This window comes from Cotesia glomerata, linkage group LG1 (genome assembly GCF_020080835.1).
Source record: "Cotesia glomerata isolate CgM1 linkage group LG1, MPM_Cglom_v2.3, whole genome shotgun sequence".
NCBI classification, from domain to species: domain Eukaryota; kingdom Metazoa; phylum Arthropoda; class Insecta; order Hymenoptera; family Braconidae; genus Cotesia; species Cotesia glomerata.
The window spans coordinates 26,313,843-26,333,285 of record NC_058158.1 but is presented as its reverse complement, the minus strand read 5'-3'; the positions used below and the strand labels follow the sequence as shown (position 1 = coordinate 26,333,285).

General features: G+C 32.6%; 2 protein-coding genes across 12 annotated transcripts in view; one reads left to right on the top strand and one right to left on the bottom strand.

Moving 5' to 3' along the window:
• LOC123271688 (glutamate receptor ionotropic, kainate 2) overlaps positions 1 to 19,443 on the bottom strand; it is a 294,730-nt gene that overhangs the window by 71,675 nt on the left and 203,612 nt on the right. For all 10 annotated transcript variants that reach the window (XM_044738125.1, XM_044738076.1, XM_044738085.1 and 7 more), the window contains exon 9: positions 17,049 to 17,201. In XM_044738125.1, coding sequence (XP_044594060.1) covers positions 17,049 to 17,201 — 153 coding nt within the window. The remainder of the gene's footprint in view (positions 1 to 17,048; positions 17,202 to 19,443) is intronic.
• Positions 12,220 to 13,151, top strand: LOC123272078. Of its 2 annotated transcripts, XM_044738726.1 has the most exons (4): positions 12,220 to 12,276; positions 12,353 to 12,475; positions 12,545 to 12,670; positions 13,027 to 13,140. In XM_044738726.1, the coding sequence occupies exons 1-4, from the start codon at positions 12,228 to 12,230 to the stop codon at positions 13,125 to 13,127; spliced, it is 399 nt and encodes a 132-aa protein (XP_044594661.1). In that variant the 5' UTR covers positions 12,220 to 12,227; the 3' UTR covers positions 13,128 to 13,140. The 2 variants fall into 2 exon arrangements, with proteins under 2 accessions (XP_044594661.1, XP_044594654.1); XM_044738719.1 differs by having other exon boundaries at positions 12,545 to 13,151.

Genomic DNA, 19,443 nt, shown 5'->3' with positions numbered 1-19,443 from the left:
ATTAAATTTCGTTGACTAACAAGAGTATAATAATAAAAATATTCACAAAGAGAAGATGAAAGAAATTTTGTTACTCTCATTTATCCATATTTAAACATATGTCTGTTTTAACTTGATATCATTAAGTAAAAATAAAATCTCAATTGGTATATATAAAAAAAAAATAGTATACATACTATATATATTATATATTACATATTATATATTACCTATATATTATATATTACAATAAATTGTATCAATATTTTTGAAAAATTTGTTCTTAGCTGGTGTCTACGTGATAAAAGAAATATTCCTATCAAATTTCAAACCTCCAAGAGCAACAGTTTGGAAATAGTATTTTATATGAGGACTGTCACTCTGGAAAATTTCGAATGAAAGATCCAAAAACTAGAATTTTAGCAAAAGAACTCTGTTTGTATCTTATCAATTTTTAGTGTGACGAGCTTATTTGTAATTGATATCGAATCTTCAGCCATATTAAAGCAAATTTTAAGGGAGTTGGGAAAGAACGGATAGGGGAAAGGGGGGACCTACCCAGTGGGATTTTTTCCGTAATTGAAAAAATAATCAGACAGCCCAGACTGGGAATCGAACCCAGATCTCTCGGTTACGCGCCAAGGGCTCTCTGGTATTCAGGTCTTAAAGTTCTACGGTTCTAAAGGTGTCGTAATGAGTCTCTATACAATCGGAAATCTTCCATGTATGTAATATGTATAGATAGATATATTGGTAGGCAATTTAATGTTATGAAATGAAATACTCTATTGTGAAGTATTAAGTTACAGTGCTTGTTAACCCAGTCAAAAAAATTAGGAAAACGGTTGACCCTAAAGGCCATCCCTGCAACTTCCCGCTAATTCCGTTAATACCTGGGCGCTTAAAATTGCACCTACGAAGTTTTTGAGCTCTTTGAGCTCAATAGTCTGATAAAAGTTTCATAGAACACTATTTTTTGAATTTTCAAACCGCAATAACTTTTGAATGAATGAACCGATTTTTACGCGGTTGGCGGCATTCAACGCAGTTTTTTGAGCCTCATCAAGAATTTTTAAGTTTCAATTGGTCAAACTAGAAATTTCGGAGTAATTCCGAAAAAACACTTTTTTGGGTTTTCTTTCCTGCACGATATCTCTCGAACGAATCAACCAATTTTGACCGGATTAGCAGCAATCGACGCGGTTTTTCTATCTTAAGAGCTAATCAGTTTTTAGAATTGATTGATAAAGCCGTTTAAAAGTTATTCCAAAAAAAACCACCTAAAAAAAAATTTTTTTTTACAGTTTTTTTTAGATTTTTCGGAATCCATCGGTCCGAATCAGTCCAAATTGTATTTAAAATCTAAGTTTGGCCAAGCTCTTTCGAATGGCACCAACCGCGATGAAATCGGTTTAACCGTTCAAAAGTTATAAGAGGTTTACATGCTTACATACACACACGCACACACACACACACACACACACACACACACACACACACACACACACACACACACACACACACATGCAAGAGCAATGTGGATCGGTCTAAGCTATGTATTAGGTGCGGACAAGAGGGACACAAGATTGCTGAATGCAAAAACCCAGCGAAATGTGTATTATGCGCGGATCAAAGTGCGGAGAACTCGGCTCATCATGCCGGCGCATCCAGGTGCCCAGTATTTAAAGAGGCACTCCAGAAGATAACAAACAAACAGACATGAAGATATTGCAGCTAAACCTAAACCATTGCGAAGCTGCACATGATCTGCTTATGCAAACAGCAAGAGAACTAGAGTTAGACTTAGTAATGATAGCAGAGCCATATAGATACCTGAATACCCAGCCTTGGGAATCTGACAGCACCACCAAGGCTGTCATCTGGTCTTGTGGTAAGCATCCCTTCCAGAGTGTAGTTAACAATGATAATGCCGGCTTTGTAGCAGCAACAGTTAACGGCATCCGTTTCTACAGCTGTTATGCACCACCTAGCCTATCCATTGTTGAATTCACTGAATTCTTGGACAAACTGACCGAGGACGCCAAGCAGCATTATCCGGTCGCGATTGCCGGTGACTTCAACTCCTGGGCAGTAGACTGGGGCAGCAAGCAGACAAATGCGCGAGGAAAAGCACTCCTCGAAGCTTTCTCTACACTAGATGTAGTCCAGCTCAACAGTGGTGATACGCCAACCTATACTAAAGGGGAAGCAAGCTCTATTGTAGATCTCACTTTCGTCAGCAGCAGCCTCATCAGTGGGAAATACGACTGGAAGGTGATGGATATCTACACAGCCAGCGACCACAAGGCAATTCTCTGGGAAATATTACATGACCGGAATACAAGAAGACCAATCAAGTCACTCAATACCATTGGATGGAAAGTGAAGTCTTTTGACACAAGCACATTGATAATAGCCCTGAATAGTGAACCGATTACTACTGGACCCGCAGAAGAAATGACCAAGGACCTGATGAAAAGAGTTGTCCAGGCCTGTGAAGCAAGTATGGTCCGGAAATGCAGCATAAGCCAACGCCCGGCAGTACACTGGTGGAACGACCACATCAGCGTTCTTCGGAAAGAGTGTCTAAAGAAAAGGAGAATATCCCAGCGTGGCTATCGACGACCTAACTCTGCGGAGCTGGTCGCAGAGTACAAAAAAGCCCGTCGATTACTGAACAAAGCCATCAAGGATAGTAAGAGGCAATGCTGGAAAGAGCTCATCAACGAGGTGGACAAAGACCTGTGGGGTAGGCCGTACAAGGTGGTCATGAATCACCTAAAAGTCAAACAAATGCCGGCACCCACATGCCCACAACTTCTGCAGAGAATCGTTACCGCGCTGTTTCCGCAGCAACGCGAGCTTCACTACCAGCTAGCTCAAGGAGAACTGGAGGACATTCCAACTGTCACGGAAGAAGAACTGACGGAGGCTTGCAACCGCGTAGGGAATAATAAAGCACCGGGATTAGACGGAATCCCTAACATTGCCTTAAAAACAGCTATAAAGGCAGCACCGGCATTATTCCTGGATGTTTACAACACCTGCCTCAAAGAAGGGATTTTTCCTCGAAAGTGGAAACAGCAACGGTTAGTGCTGCTTCCTAAAGGGAAAAAGCCACCGGATGAACCGTCATCTTACCGCCCACTTTGCATGCTAGATACAGCGGGTAAGATATTCGAACGCATAATTCACCAGAGAATTGAAGCAGTAGTCGACCCACTCCTGGCAGACAATCAGTATGGATTCCGGAAAGGACGATCAACCCTGGACGCAATCAAACTGGTTGTTGATACGGCCAAAGAAGCAATCGCAGGAACCAGATGGAAGGGTGGAACGAAGAAGTATTGCCTGGTGGCGACCCTAGACATCAGAAATGCCTTCAACTCCGCCAATTGGGAATGCATCATGCAGGCCCTCCACAGAAAGAATGTACCAGAATACCTTCTTAAGATCGTAGCAAGCTACTTTGAAAACAGGGTCCTGAAGTATGACACGAAGAACGGTCCAAGGGAGTATGCTATTTCTGGAGGTGTACCACAAGGTTCAGTTCTAGGCCCGCTCCTGTGGAATATTATGTATGACGGCCTATTAAGACTAACTCTGCCAAGAAACGTCAAACTCGTAGCATATGCAGACGACGTAGCCGTAGTGATCGTTGCCAAACATCTTGACGAGATAAACCATGTGTTCGATCTCACTTTCGAGCGCGTTAACCGGTGGATAGACGCAGTGAACCTGCAACTGGCGCAACACAAAACTGAGGCAGTGCTTATTACCAGCAGGAAAGTGGTAGAGACAATTAAGCTGAAAGTCGCCGAACAAGAAATCACATCACAACCTTATATTCGATATTTAGGAGTGATGCTTGATGCCCGACTCAACTTTAAGCAGCAGGTAGAACACGTCAGTGCCAAGGCGTCAGCAGTGGGAACAAGTCTAGCACGACTGATGCCGAACATCGGAGGGCCAAAGCAGAGCAGAAGGGTACTGTTATCATCTGTAGTCACATCGGTGCTTACATATGGTATATCTATTTGGACCAACGCTCTCGAGATGCAAGAATCATGGAGGAAGGCTGGACCAGTATACCGACAAATGTGCCTTAAGAGTCGCCAGCGCCTTCCGCACAATATCCGAGGAAGCAGTGTGCGTTATTTCCGGAACTCTGCCTCTCAGAGTCCTCGCTGAGGAAAGACGGAACCTTTATCATCGTAAAAGGTCAACTACACTAAGCGCTGAAGAGCTCAGAACTGAAGAACGGCAAAACAGCTTCGACCGATGGCAGCTCCAGTGGGACGCTGCAGAAAAAGGAAGATGGACGTATCGTCTTATACCGAGGATCGACGACTGGCTGAACCGGAGTCATGGAGAGGTTAACTACTACCTTACGCAGATGTTGTCAGGACACGGCTGCTTCCGAGCCTATCTTCACCGCTTTAAGCACGACGATTCTCCGGAGTGCCCATCCTGCCCAGGTGTCGCTGAAGACGTGGAGCACGTGATCTTTGCATGTCCTCGTTTTAACCAACAGCGCGATGAATTAGAGAAGATTCTAAAAAAGAGAATTCAACCGGAGACAATAGTAGAAGAAATGCTGTCATCAGAAGCTGTCTGGAACGCCACGAGCACCTTTGCCACTGAAGTGCTTACAGAGTTGCGGTCCATCGAGAGAAAAAGAGCAGAAAACAGAAACTAGAAGGGAGATAGAAATAAAAAACATCTTAGCCACCAGAAGGAAGAGCGGCAGCTAATTCCTCCCCCCGCGAAGAAATGCCTTACGGCGGTACCATGGGGGATCAGAGGATAGAAGAGAAAGGGGTTTAGGGTTTAGTGGGTAGGGGCGTTAGTGTCGAGTTAGTATGACGCTGCGTCGAGTCGCCACATATCCAGGCCAAACAGCTATGCCTAGAATCCGTAAAAAGGATTCCTCCCTAAAAAAAAAAAAAAAACACACACACACACACACACACACACACACACACACACACACACACACACACACACACATACAGACATAGTGACACCTTCGCGGGAATAGTCAGGGAAGCTTCCTACACAGAAAAAAATAATCGGTAGAGGCTACCGATTTTTTCAGTAGAGGCTTCCGATTTTTTCAGTAGAGGCTTCCGAAAAAATCGGCAGCTGCTACCGAAAAAAAAATCGGTAGAAGATACCGATTTTTTCGGTTGAGGCTCCCGAAAAAATCGGCAGCTGCTACCGAAAAAAATCGGTAGCAGATACCGATTATTTTCGGTAGAGTCTACCGATATTTTCGGTGCAGGCTACCGATTACCACACGGAAAAAATTTTATGTTAACGATAACCATCCTTATTTTGTAGCTTCTACTATTCAGGATGGTTATTAGCTTTTGCAAAGTTAAGATGATAAATGCAACTATCCGGCGATTGTAATTAGTACAATCAGTATCTATTAATTCCCACAATTATGATGATACGGTTTATTATCTAGATGGTAACTTTTACCATCGGATATAGTTAAAATCATCATGATTGCAATCATATAAAAACTACACAGGAAGTATAAAAAACTAATTTTTTTCGATTATAGAGTCAGAATATAATTACATTCTAATGTTTGACATAAGAGTGAGTATTGAAAAAAGTATATTTATATTATTAAGAGAATAACAAAAATTATGTCTCCGGGATAGTCATACGATAAAATCGGGTAGGAATCTTTCATTTGTCATGAGATCATCTCAAAACGAATTCTAAAAAATTCTACTTGCGATAGGGATTGCGAGGGTGGGTGTTAAAATCTAAAATTTTAATTTCCAAACTGTAACTTCTGCAGATTTCAAATTTGGTAAGAATCTTCGTGTACGATGTCAGGTTCAGCTGAGAATGGATTTTCTTGAATTCTAACCTCAATAGGGATTGTGGGGGCGTTAACAATGAAAATTTCTCATTTCCCCTTGGCCTTCTTCTCATAGCCTCCAAGATCAACGGATTTAAATTTTTTTTTTTCTCAATAGTGATATTTTCTTACAACAATCGTCTCTTTGGCAGCGGTAAAAAAGTCATTCTTACGTTTCCAAAATTTAACATTACATGTAGCTTAGGGTGTGTCATTTTTAGGCGATATTTTTTTTTTACTGCTATACCAGAAAATCTGGTACTATATAGAAAATAAAAAATTCGAACAAAAACAGTTTCACTGTAAAAAAATCACGCCAAGTCCACGTTCATAAGACTATAAAGAAAAAAAAATTTATTTCTTTACAAAAAGATATAAAATAAAAAATTAAAAAATCCAAGTAACCGATATGGTTGTATATGATTTTCAGAAATTAAAAAAAATTTTGTTGTAAATTTTAAAATTAAAAGAAACAATTTTGGAATGTATTTAGTGTGCGTGGTTATGAAAAATTTAACTTTTTATGAAATTCCTAAAATCTATCTACTAGGACTTTTAAAAAAAATTGAAGTACACAATGACGCACACCAAGTACGTTCCAAAATTGTTTCTTTTAATTTTTAAATTTACAACAAAATTTTTTTTAATTTCCGAAAATCATATACAACCATATCGGTTACTTGGATTTTTTAATTTTTTATTTTATATCTTTTTGTAAAGAAATAAAATTTTTTTTTCTTTATAGTCTTATGAACGTGGACTTGGCGCGATTTTTTTACAGTGAAACTGTTTTTGTTCGGATTTCAGTATTTTTTGTAATTATAATAAAAATTGACAATTTTAATTTAATACATTTCCGGTGGCAAACTATCTCCTTTAAGCTATAGTTCATGTAAAAGTTATTCTTGCGCCGCCTGGCGTGTGTAATTGTAAGCTGTCAAATATCTTTTTTTCACTGTAGTTTCTCATCTATTATAAGATTAGCATGCATCCTTATATTATTTAGTCTCTGGCCGTCCGCTGTTTACATAAGAAAAAAGTTAAAATCTAAAAATCTGGGTCGCTATAGTTTGTGCTGATTATTTTTAATAATTTTAAATAGAAATTATAAAGATAATTGATAATAATCAAGTAATACGCATAATAGAAAGCATGAACTACTATTATAAAATATCATATAAAAAAAAAATCAAAATAAATTTGAAAAAAAATTTGTAACCTCAAAAAACCGTTCTGCTTACGGTATATACACACTCGGTAGTCTGGCTTGAGAACGGAACTTGGCGCCAGACTCTATCGAGTCTGTTGATTATGCCACTGAGCTAAAGGTTTTAAGTCCAATAGCGGCTTAGTTCATCAAAAAATTCGATTTCCCTTTTAAATAACACAGGAAAATTTTTTTTTTGTTTCAAGTGGACTTTTCGTTATTAAAAATTTTTTTTTTCAAAAATCCTTCTAATGGCTTTTGTAGGAAATCAAATTTTCTACAAAAATATCTCTTTGGACGAAGACTGTAGAACGATTATTTTCGAAGTTATAGCCCGTTAAACGGTAACATTTAAAAAAATACACATTAAATTCCATTTAATTTTCAATTTATTACTCTTACATGAATAATTTAATTTTATTGTACATTTTTGAGCATTAAAATTTTTAATTAAAGTATTGACTCGTTTCAATATAATAATCTAAGTCAAATTATTATTAAATAGTTATTACTATTGTGAAATAATAACACTTATGGATTGAAATCATATTTTCGGGCATATTTAAAGCAATATATTCCTTAAAAATTTATCTGTTTCAAGAACAATTTCCGGACAGAGGCTTCGGGACTCCGCCACATTTGTATTTTCATTGTATTAGTATATATAAAAGCATGGTATTGTGCGCTTTCAGCAATCCAAGCTCCTCGACAGGATTTAGAATTTATGAGAGATTTACTGAATTATAAAAAATTAAATAAAAATATTTCAGAACTAGCGTCAAAAAAATTCAGCAATCACTTGTGGTATTTATCTGAACAACTTATTTGTTTTAATTATTTGATAATAATGTTAGCGCAGAAATCAAATTAAAATTAATTGAATCGATTCAGAAAAAAAAAAGTCAAATTAAAAACTTTAAACGATATAATGTAAAAAATGTTAATATTAATTCCTTACTAAACAAAGAATTGTATGACTTTGCATCAGAAGAGTCGATGATTATTTTTAAAAGGGTGGAGCTCCCAACTGATTTTTTAAATTTACATCTTGATCAGTGGATATCTGACAAAAGTTACAATACGTGCCTCAAAATTTTAAAAAATTTACACGTTGTTAATGATACTGCGGAACGCGCGGTCCAATTGATGGAAGCCTACAATAAAAGCTTAACTGCTGATGAAGAGCAGAAACAGTACTTATTGCAAGTTGTAGCTATGTACAGGAAAAAATTTTCAAATGCTAACAAGTAGACGTTAATTTTACCATTTTTAGATAAATGAAAAAATGAAATTTTTTGTAATTATAACGATTAATTAATAATAATTTGACTTAGATTATTATATTGAAACGAGTCAATACTTTCATTAAAAATTTTAATGCTCAAAAATGTACAATAAAATTAAATTATTCATGTAAGAGTAATAAATTGAAAATTAAATGGAATTTAATGTGTATTTTTTTTAATTTTACCGTTTAACGGGCTATAACTTCGAAAATAGTGGTTCTACAGTCTTCGTCCAAAGAGATATTTTTGTAGAAAATTTAATTTCCTACAGAAGTCATTAGAAGGTTTTTTGAAAAAAAATTTTTTTAATAACGAAAAGTCCACTTGAAACAAAAAAAAAATTTTCCTGTGTTATTTAAAAGGAAAATCGAATTTTTTGATGAGCTAAGCCGCTATTGGACTTGAAACCTTTAGCTCAGTGGCATAATTTTTTATTTTCTATATACTACCAGATTTTCTGGTATAGCAGTAAAAAAAAAAATATCGCCTAAAAATGACACACCCTAATGTAGCTATTCAGTCAACGGACTAAGAATTTTACATACATTTTATTTTTGCTGGTCACATAACCGATTAATTGTTCTTATTACGGGATCGCGAAAATGTAACAGATTAAAAGCATTGCATTTTCTAAACACATGAGATATAGAAAAGAAATTTGGCTACTCATTTTAAAAAAATTCGTAAAAAAACAAGTATAAATAATTTTCTATGTATAATTGATGTTACGGAGGAAATTTTAATTAACGACGAAATTCGTGACAATTTAAGCTAGGCAGATTTCAACTTCACTTATGAGACCTGTAATTACTTTAACTAAAACTATCAATGTTCATTTCAAATTTTTTTTCTTCGTGTCAATTAATATTCATTTTTGGAAGAAAGCCACGGGAATGTTATAGTGATTGCACATTGAAAGTTACAATGAATTTTAGCTAGAATAATCACGTGGACAAAAGATACAGGCCAATTTGATGGAATTTGGAATCTGTGCAAGTGAAAACAATCTTCCAATCAAATTTCAAGTCTAGATCTAAAAATACAATTCTATAAAGCACCCAGCGGAGCGGGCGGGTAACAGCTAGTTTTTCATATATTTTATATATATATATATATACACACTAGCTGACCCAGCCACGCGTTGCTGTGGCTCAGTAATTATAATAGATTGAATCAATTTTTAACTTCCCGCTACAAAAATCGAAGATTTTCAAAAATCGGGAACTTATTGGTTTTACCCCATTTTTCGAAATCGAGTTTTCATCAGATCTCGACGTTTTGAGATCCTAGGAAGCTTCCCTGAATGTTTCCGCGATGATATCCGTGTGTGTGTGTGTGTGTGTGTGTGTGTGTGTGTGTGTGTGTGTGTGTAACCCTTTTATAACTTTTGAACGGCTCGACGGATTTCATCGCGGTTGGCGCCATTCGAAAGGGCTTGACCAAACTTAGATTTTGAATACACTTTGGACCGATTCGGGTCGGTAGATTTTGAGAAATCTAAAAAGAGCTACAAAAAAAATTTTTTTTAAATGTGGTTTTTTTGGAATAACTTTTATACGGCTTTATCGATCGATTCCAAAAACTAATCAGCTCTTAACATCAAAAGACCACGTCGATTGCAATCCGGTCAAAATCGGTTGATTCGTTCGTGAGTTATCGTTGACGAAAGAAAACCGAAAAAAGTATTTTTTCGGAATCACTCCGAAATTCCTCGTTCGATTAATTTATACTCAAAGATTCTTTACGAGGCTTTAAGAACTGCGTCGAATGCTGCCAACCGCGTGAAAATTGGTTCATTCATTCAAAAGTTATTGCGGTTTGAAAATTCGAAAAATTGTGTTTTATTAAACTTCTATTAGAGTTTTGAGCTTGGAGAGCTCAAAATGACATAAAACTTATACTTTTGAGCTCGAAGAGCTCAAAAACGTAATGTGTAATTTTGAGCACTTATAATAAGTACAAAATAAGCGGGAAGTTGCAGGGATAGCCTTCAGGGTCAACCATCGTCCTAATTTTTTTCTAATTCTTCTAATACAATCAAATTAATATTTTCTAAAAAAAGTGTAAATTTTCTTGAAAAAAAAAAAAAAAAACGATTTTTTTCTTTGGGAAGCTACCATTTTGTCAAAAATCAAAATTTTGGCTATTCCATCGATCATTACCTGTATTCATCTATCCTAAAAATAAATCTATTGGTTTTTTTCATTTCTGATAATTTGGATCAGAGATATTCCTGATCCAAATCCAGGAATTTTTCTCATCGCCAGACACCTTTTTTTGGAGGTCCTCGAGGAGATCTACTACAGGAACAACGGAACCCAATATTTTTGTAAATAAATCGAGAATTTTTAAAATACATTAAATTCGCTGTATGTATATTTATTCTATGTATTTATTTAATAAAAAGCCTTTCCACAAAAAAAACAAGCCCGTATTTTCGGACTTACCAGTGGATATGACCCCTTAATTTCAGACCTGTCAAAGTTCCATTCATTTACTGAGAACTTCAGAGTAACCAACCAATTTAACAGTCAAATCTACAGGAACACTATTATATCAGTTTCTCAATTTATCTCATTCTGAATGGCTCCACAGACATTTTACTCTCGACGATTTAATCCAAATGATATAATATAAAAATACACCTATTAGTAATAAATAAAAGTTAAGTATAGTATTATCATAAATTATAATTCATTTTTTATTACAGGAGAGTAACTTTCGTGTTACAATTGCTATTCAGAGCAAGTTATTTATCACTCATTTATGCGTTCTCTACTTAATCTAATCAATAGCATCTTATAGCTCCATCTTAAAAACTTAGATTTTTAATTTATAACCGTTTACCAGAATAAAATCTTCTGATGAGTAACATCCTAACATTAACATATCCGGAATTTACGTTACCAGCAAGTATGCTCTCTAAATCTGAAACAGTGAAAATCACTGGAAATTAGTGGTATATTTACTATTTCACAGTTATAAGTATACCACTTGGTATACTTATAGCTGTGAAACAGTGAAATTCCACTGATTCATTTTAAGAGAGTGAAAGATTATATTGTAAAATCAACTATATAATTATCTTTAAGAAAATAATAATTTAAAAAAATTTTTCGATTTTTTCTTGTTTTAGCCGATGGAATCCTGAATATTTTCTTTCGTGGGTGTCTAAAAAAAAAGAAAAGAGAGATTCACATACATACATGCAAGCACAAAAGAATTTCTTAAGACTTAAAAACGTGAAGATTTTATGAGAATTTGATTTTCGAAAAACGATATAATATCAATAACTTCCCAATTTTTGAAAATCATTGATTTTGATAACGGGAAGTTAAAAAAGTATAATTGCTTTTTTTAATATTTATAATAAAGACAATACATAACAAAGATAGCAAATGCTCATTCTAACATCTGGAAAAACTTTTATTAAGAAAAAATGAAATAATTTAGCAAATATTTAATTAATAAATCACTGGTTGCGTAACTCAAATCTATACAAATATTATCGCTGAAACCTTTTTATTTTTTCTTTATCATAAATAATAAAGGGTTGGAAAAAGAAAAGCAAATATCCAAGTGTAAATAAAAACAAATGCCTAATCTTAAGAGTAAATAAAACTTAACCAATAAATTAATTACCAACCTACCTATAATTTTTTGCTGATACATAGGAGTATTATTTCTACTTGAATAGTTAAGGATATACACTATAATAAATATATAAATAGATATATTTGTAAAACAAAAAAAAAAATTAAAATCAAAAGTATGATGTAACCTTGATAGTGCGTTAAGAACTCGATAGCCTAATCGAAATATTTTATCTCAAAAAATTGAGCACTTACTTTAATTTATTAGTATTATTGTGATAATGGATTATTTTTTGTCTCTGAGCATTATTTCGTTACTAATAATCACAGGTAATTGCATTACCATCGACATTACTTTTAATTATTATTATAAAGTGAATTATTTGAGATATTTATAAATTACAAGGTGAAGCCATTAGATGTTACGAATGTAGTTATTGCACTGATTTGTCAAAATCTGAGAAAATTGTGAGAGATTGTCCTGACACTCCAAAAGGTGCAGCTTGTTTCATAGTATCTTACGTATTATGTAAGTAATATAATGTGCATTTTATTTGTTTCTAATGAAAATAAATATTGTTTTTGAATTGGCTGATAGCAAACTACACTTCGGGTATTAGAAGTCGAGGTTGCAGCAGTAAATCATTGGTCACCGACGAGAGATCAGCCCCAAAATCTGTTGATATGGGGAACGGCACGGCTAAAGTCTACATTCAACTGCTCAGTATGTTTTATTGTGACTTTGATCTTTGTAATGGATCAAGTTTACTTTTCCAACAATTTTATGCTGTATTATCGGTTCTATTTATTAATTTAATTTATAATATTTATTACAATAGCATAATATAATAAAATAATTTATCTTTCTTAATTATTCATACTAGAAGTGAATAAAAATGTATAAATAAGTATATTCACTTATTACAATTCAGTATTCATCAGAAATTATGTAAAATTGTGCGCATACGCACGCACTCTAATCCTGAACCAATAAGGAATCAGGGGCCACTTTTTCGATTAGTATCGATATAATTTCGATACTAAACTAACTTCACTTTAGTCATCAATTTTATATTGTAGGATCAATGTTCAGGGAAAATTATTCAAGGTTTTACTCACACTATAGAGAACACTTGATAACAAAAAATACTCGGGACATAATCCTATATTTATCGTCTTGATAACAGCGATACAAGTACCACGATACGGAAAAAAAATAAACGAGAAGTTAAAAAAATATTCTGTGTATTGGAAGTGATCTATTTTTTACAGCGCTTTCAATACAGGCGTATGTCAAATGTATTATTTTATTATCAACAGGAAATGTATGTTACTATTAATCTTAAAACATTGACGCTCAATTTTTAATCGATCAATTTACGACTGAAATTGAGTCTAATTTATTTTATGACAAAATTATATTATATTAATAATAATAATAAATAATAAATTTAATAATGTGAACTGAAGGTTAAATAATCATTTGCCAATTCCATGTGCTTGTTGATGAGCTGAACGATAGATCGTACTGAGTTTATGAACCATAATATTTGACTTTTTAACTGTGGAGAGTTTTTAATGAATGTTAATACCATGTTAAAGGGAAATGAGTTGACATTGAAGTGATATTCGGCTGGAGCTTTTGCTTGATTGCCGAAGTATGCTAATGATTCTTTAGAAAATTGATCTGGGCTTCCAAAGTTCGGAGGATTAAATAGAGCTGATGCTTCGTTATAATCGGGAGGCCTAGATAATTAAAAATATGTTTATTAGAGATAATTATTGAGAATATATTTTTTTTGTCTAAAAAATTGGTCGAATTGATCAGTCATTTTTACTTAATCTAAGTAAAGCTATTTGTTTGGTTAACTATTAATAAAGACAAATATTTTTTACAATTAAAGTAGGTATTGATATTCTTATGTCAAAACATTAATAAACTTAAATAATTCATTTTAATAAATTTTTGAGACAAGAAAACGTTTTCTGGACAAAAATTTTTCTTTCTCTTATACTGTATTAAAGGGGAAATTCCGTATTCATTTTTAAAGTACAATGGCTATAAATTCACTCTTTTAAAAAAATTGATCTACTACCATTTTTTGATTCTTCATATGACAAGACAACTTTAGTTAAATAATGTGTCTATTAAGTTTTTGGTGTCAAAATATGTATACTAATATGAAAATTTATTAGTTTCAAAAAAATAGTTTTAAAGAATTAACGCTTAAAAAAATTTTCTGATGCAGTCATGTATGGACTTGTTATGAAAATATGTCCTGAAGTGACTTGACCTACCCATATATGGCCTGATATGATCATATACGCCGATTTACAGTTTTTCGGCGTAAGATAGAGTTGAAAATCTATGACAAAGAGCGTATGGTCGCTGGATCATCTCTTTAATAAAAGACTTAAGTTTGAAGTTTTATTTTCTAAGATAAAAATCATATGTTTTATTCTCTTAAGAATTTTTTTTGAGATTGACTTTTAGTTCAATCACCTACTAAACTAATTTTCATTTAATACGTTAAGTTAATTGAAGTACAAATTTCGAGAAAATATAAAAAGTTAAAAAACTATAATAAACTATTTCTTTATTCTCGTATATAGCATGATAAGACCATATATAACTCGATCAGGCGATATATTGATATCAGAAAATATAATTACATCAGAAAATTTTTTCACGGAAGATGACCTTGATTCAAGCAGAAAAATTTTTGAACGAAGAATTTTTTTTTTGATTTAAATCAACGTGATATAATATGTTTCTTTTCAACTCAGGACAATGAAATTTTTTAAATTGAATTTTTTTTTGGTTTAAAATTTTTTTCTCTTGAATAAATTAGCAATAAAATTGATGCTTCTATATTGTAAAATACTTATTAAAATAGAATTATGAAATATTTTATATTTTTATATAATGTTTCAATCTAAATATTTTAAAGATATTCTATTTAATACTTTAATGATACCTGTGATTATCTTTGTGCGAACTTTGAGACAGGCGATAACGATTTACTTTTATAAGCCCTCCATTATTATGATTATTGGATACAAGTAAACCATTGATTTGACCTGTTGTTTTGTAATTATTATCGGCGTTCTCATAATCGTTATCTACAATATTATTAATTGTATATAATTTACTCTATATTTTTTCTTTAACAGTTTAATATTTTATTAATCTATTTTAAGTAAATTGGTTAATTGACAAGTATTTTTTTAAAATAAATTTTTTACCAATACTTTCAAAAGCTGTGTCTGACGGATGAACGTACTTTGGGAAATTTGTTATTCTTCCAGCCAGAGTTATCTGGACTAGAATGAGAAAATTGAACACGATCGGAATGAATAAACGATACATCGAGAACTAGATCGCTACTGGTACTTCTACTAAATTCACGACTATGAATAATTACTTTTATTGTGTTGACGTCGCAATTACTCACAGAATCATAAATTAAATCAAATATTTTTCTGGAGTTGTTGAGCATTTCTAATTTTCAATTTACTGCCAATGAAACTTTAGATTCAATTTTACTTTTCTACTTTTAATTACAATAAATAATAACATATGTGAATCATTTTCTTTTTTCATTTTTCACAACAAAAATTCATTCACCAGTAAAAATTTTTATTTTCTTGATTGTGTCATTAAATACACGCCATGATAAAAATTTGAAAGATTGATAAAACGATGATAACATGTTCGACGGCATTTTAAGCAATAATAAATGTTTAATTAATTTTAATATTCATGGGTATCCAATTTTATATATGACAGTTTGATTAATGAGTGTAATAAATGACAATAGAGATAAATATAACCAGATAATTACAATTTTGCTATATCACTATTTATGTATCTTGAAATTAATTTTTATTGTTAAAACAGATAAACCACATAAAAAAATAAATTTTACATAAAAGTTTACATATAAAGGCATGGATAACCGATCAAGTTAATATGAAATCTTTCGTACCGCACGAGTGATGCAACTAGATTTTATACTAACTTTATCGGCTTTCTATACCTTTACCTAATAAAAAAAGCAATTTCAAAAATTAATTATACTTGGAAATAGTGGGGTGAATCGACCTGAAACTTTATTATTAAGGATATTTATTGACATATTTAAATTTGTACATCAGTTCTTGCAATTGCATGATTGTAAGTGCTATCGTAATTAAATGTATTATAATAATATTTTTTTAATATTTTTAATTGATCCAGCAATCATTTTTCCATCAATCAGTGTGATTTTAATTTCGTTTATTGTATGTTATAATCTTAAGATATTATTTTGGGTGGTGAAATCGAGAGTTGTTCTTTTAAGCTCTAGTAGATTATACCTACAGGTTTCGAGCTCAAAGTATGGAATATCTTTTGAGTCGACCATAGAAAAAAAAATTAACGAAATTGAACTTAATTTTTTTTTTTATAAATTTTTGTACAAAAATTAAAATATTTTCATAATAAATTCATAATAAAATCATATTTGTTTTAAAGTATAAATTTAAGGATAAAATTCATCATAAGATAAAATTTTTTTGCACGAAAGAGAGTAGGTTTTTTTTTTAATATTAATCTTCACAGAGTAAATTTATCCTAACAAGAGTAAATTTTATAATTCATATAAAAATCTTTGACGGAGTTTATGATTTTTTCTAAATTAATACTGAACAATTAGATACAGTGATTGCTTTGTACACCTCATAATGCGTTAGCGCGTGAATGTGACTTTTATCGACACAATTAAAAGAAGTTTCATTGCTTTCGATCGAAGAAATTCTAACAAATAAGAACTAGTTAAGATTTTTATGTGGATATCTTATATCACTGTAGCTAGGACTACTTTATTTTCTCTGTGAAAATAAATGGCGAGTATAAAAGCGATTTAACAAGTACTTAATGCGGAACATTAAAAGTAAGAATTAGTTTTTGTTCATTTAATTTCGTCCCATTAAATTAATACTTTCTTTTTTTTATAAATAATAATAGTCGTTTGTAGTAAACGAATAAAACTTTGGGTTTGTTAAAATAAACATAATAGCCCTAATAAAAGTTTTAATGTGTCTTAGAAAACTGTACTTACTGTATTGATGTAATTGTATAGTGACAGACCATCATCCCACGGCTCCTCCTTTTCGCAGGATAGATTCATAGGTCGGAGTACGTGACTTCGGTCCAAAGAAGCTAGGCCATGAGCAAACACTTGAACGCTGTCATAGACGAGTGCTGGTTCTGCCTGTAAGAGTTAAATCGTCGTTCCATCAAATGTACAGTTTTTTTATTAAGAGTTGCGTTTAAGGGGTTATATCCACTTTTAGTTTTGAAAATATCGAATTTTTTTTTGCATATTTTAAATTTACATATATTTGAGAATATCGTCCGAAAATTTCACATTGATCCGGCAAATAATTTCGGAGCCATTAGCGTATTTGTAAAGATTTTTCAACTTAGTTTAAATAGTTCCCAAAACTTCAAACGCGTTTTTCTCGAAACGGTGTTTTCAAATTTGGTGAGGAAAATTTCTCCGAAACGGTTGGACCGATCGGCTTAAAATTTTCACACGATCTTCTTCCCGCACAAAAAAAATTTTGGTTCATGGTGAATTTCCGGATTAACTTCAGATTGTGAAACAAATATGAATTTCATAATGAATTTCACGGTGAATTCCAGTTGAATTTCATGATGAATTTGAAACAAATTGTATATGAAGCTTAATTTTTTAAATCTATAAAAAAATATTCGCAGTCAATTATATTGGAATTTTTAGTTTAATTTATACTGACTTATAATTTACGATTCTTAAACTTCTATTTGGATCTATTTTTTTGAGTAAAAGAACACAATATGCAAAATAATATTTTGAAATTCATCATGAAATTCAGCTGGAATTTGCCGTGAAATTCATGAGAAATTTCGAAATATTATTTTGCATATTGTGTTCTTTTATTCCAAAAAATTTATAGACTTACATTTAATTAGTAGTAAAGCTATATAGTATATATGTATAGTTACCGTAACTCCTATTCTTTCTCTATTAAGATAGCTCGGACTGGGATTCGAACCCAGAACCTTCCGAAGACATGTCGGCTACTCTACCATTTGAGGTATCCGGTCTATACTAAATTTCCTTTCGCTTATTCGATATACATTAAGCCACACCGTCCATCTTACGGTAAGCATTTTTACAAATATAAATAATGCTGTGAAGCGGGAAAGAATAGGAGTTACGTCAATTATTACGTGAAGCGTTCCACATTCACGCATCAGGATATTGGTAGGAAAGGATTGAGAAAGGAATGTGGAGAGGATCATCTTAATGTGAGTTTATAGAATGTGCAAGAAAAAATTATTAGATAGCTCGGACTGGGATTCGAACCTAGAACCTTCCGAAGACATGTCGGCTACTCTACCATTTGAGCTATCCGGTTTATAATAAATTTCCTTTCGCTTATTCTATATACATTAAGCCACACTGTCCATCTTACGGCAAGCATTTTTACAAATGAAAATAATGTTGTGAAGCGGGAAAGAATAGGAGTTACGGTAATTATTACTTGAAGCGTTCCACATTCACGTAACAGGATATTGGTAGGAAAGGATTGAGAAAGGAATGTGGAGAGGATCATCTTAATGTGAGTTTATAGAATATGCGAGAAAAAATTATTAGATAGCTCGGACTGAGATTTGAACCCAGAACCTTCCGAAGACATGTCGGATACTCTACCATTTGAGTTATCCGGTCTGTACTAAATTTCCTTTCGCTTATTCTATATACATTAAGCCACACCGTCCATCTTACGGCAAGCATTTTTACAAATATAAATAATGCTGTGAAGCGGGAAAGAATAGGAGTTACGGTAAATATTACTTGAAGCGTTCCACATAATTGACTCCGAATATTTTCTTACGGATTAAAAAAATTAAGTTTCACTATACAATGTGTTTCAAATTCATCATGAAATTCATCTAGAATTCGCCCTGTAATTCATGATTAATTTCGAATTATTTTTTTGCATATTGTGTTCTTTTACTCCAAACAATTCATCTGAATAAAAGTTTAAGAATCGTAAATGTTGAGTCAGTATAACTTAAACTAAAAATTCTAATATAATTGACTGCGAATATTTTTTCATAGATTAAAAAAATTAAGTTTCATATACAATTTGTTTCAAATTCATCATGAAATTCAGCTGGAATTCGCCCTGTAATTCATGATGAATTTCGAATTATTATTTTGCATATTGTGTTTTTTTACTCCAAAAAATTATCCAAATACAGTCAAACCTGGATAAGAGAGAGTTCAAGGGACTGCGATTTTTTTCTCGCTCATAGAGGATTCTTACTAATCCAAGTTTCTAGCTTATACAGGCATAGGAGAAGTAAGTCTCACTTACAGAGGTTATTTAATAAAATGCAAAATATTTAGTTATAAACAAGATAAGTATAGTTTATTAGAATGATAAGTTTGCAATGAAATC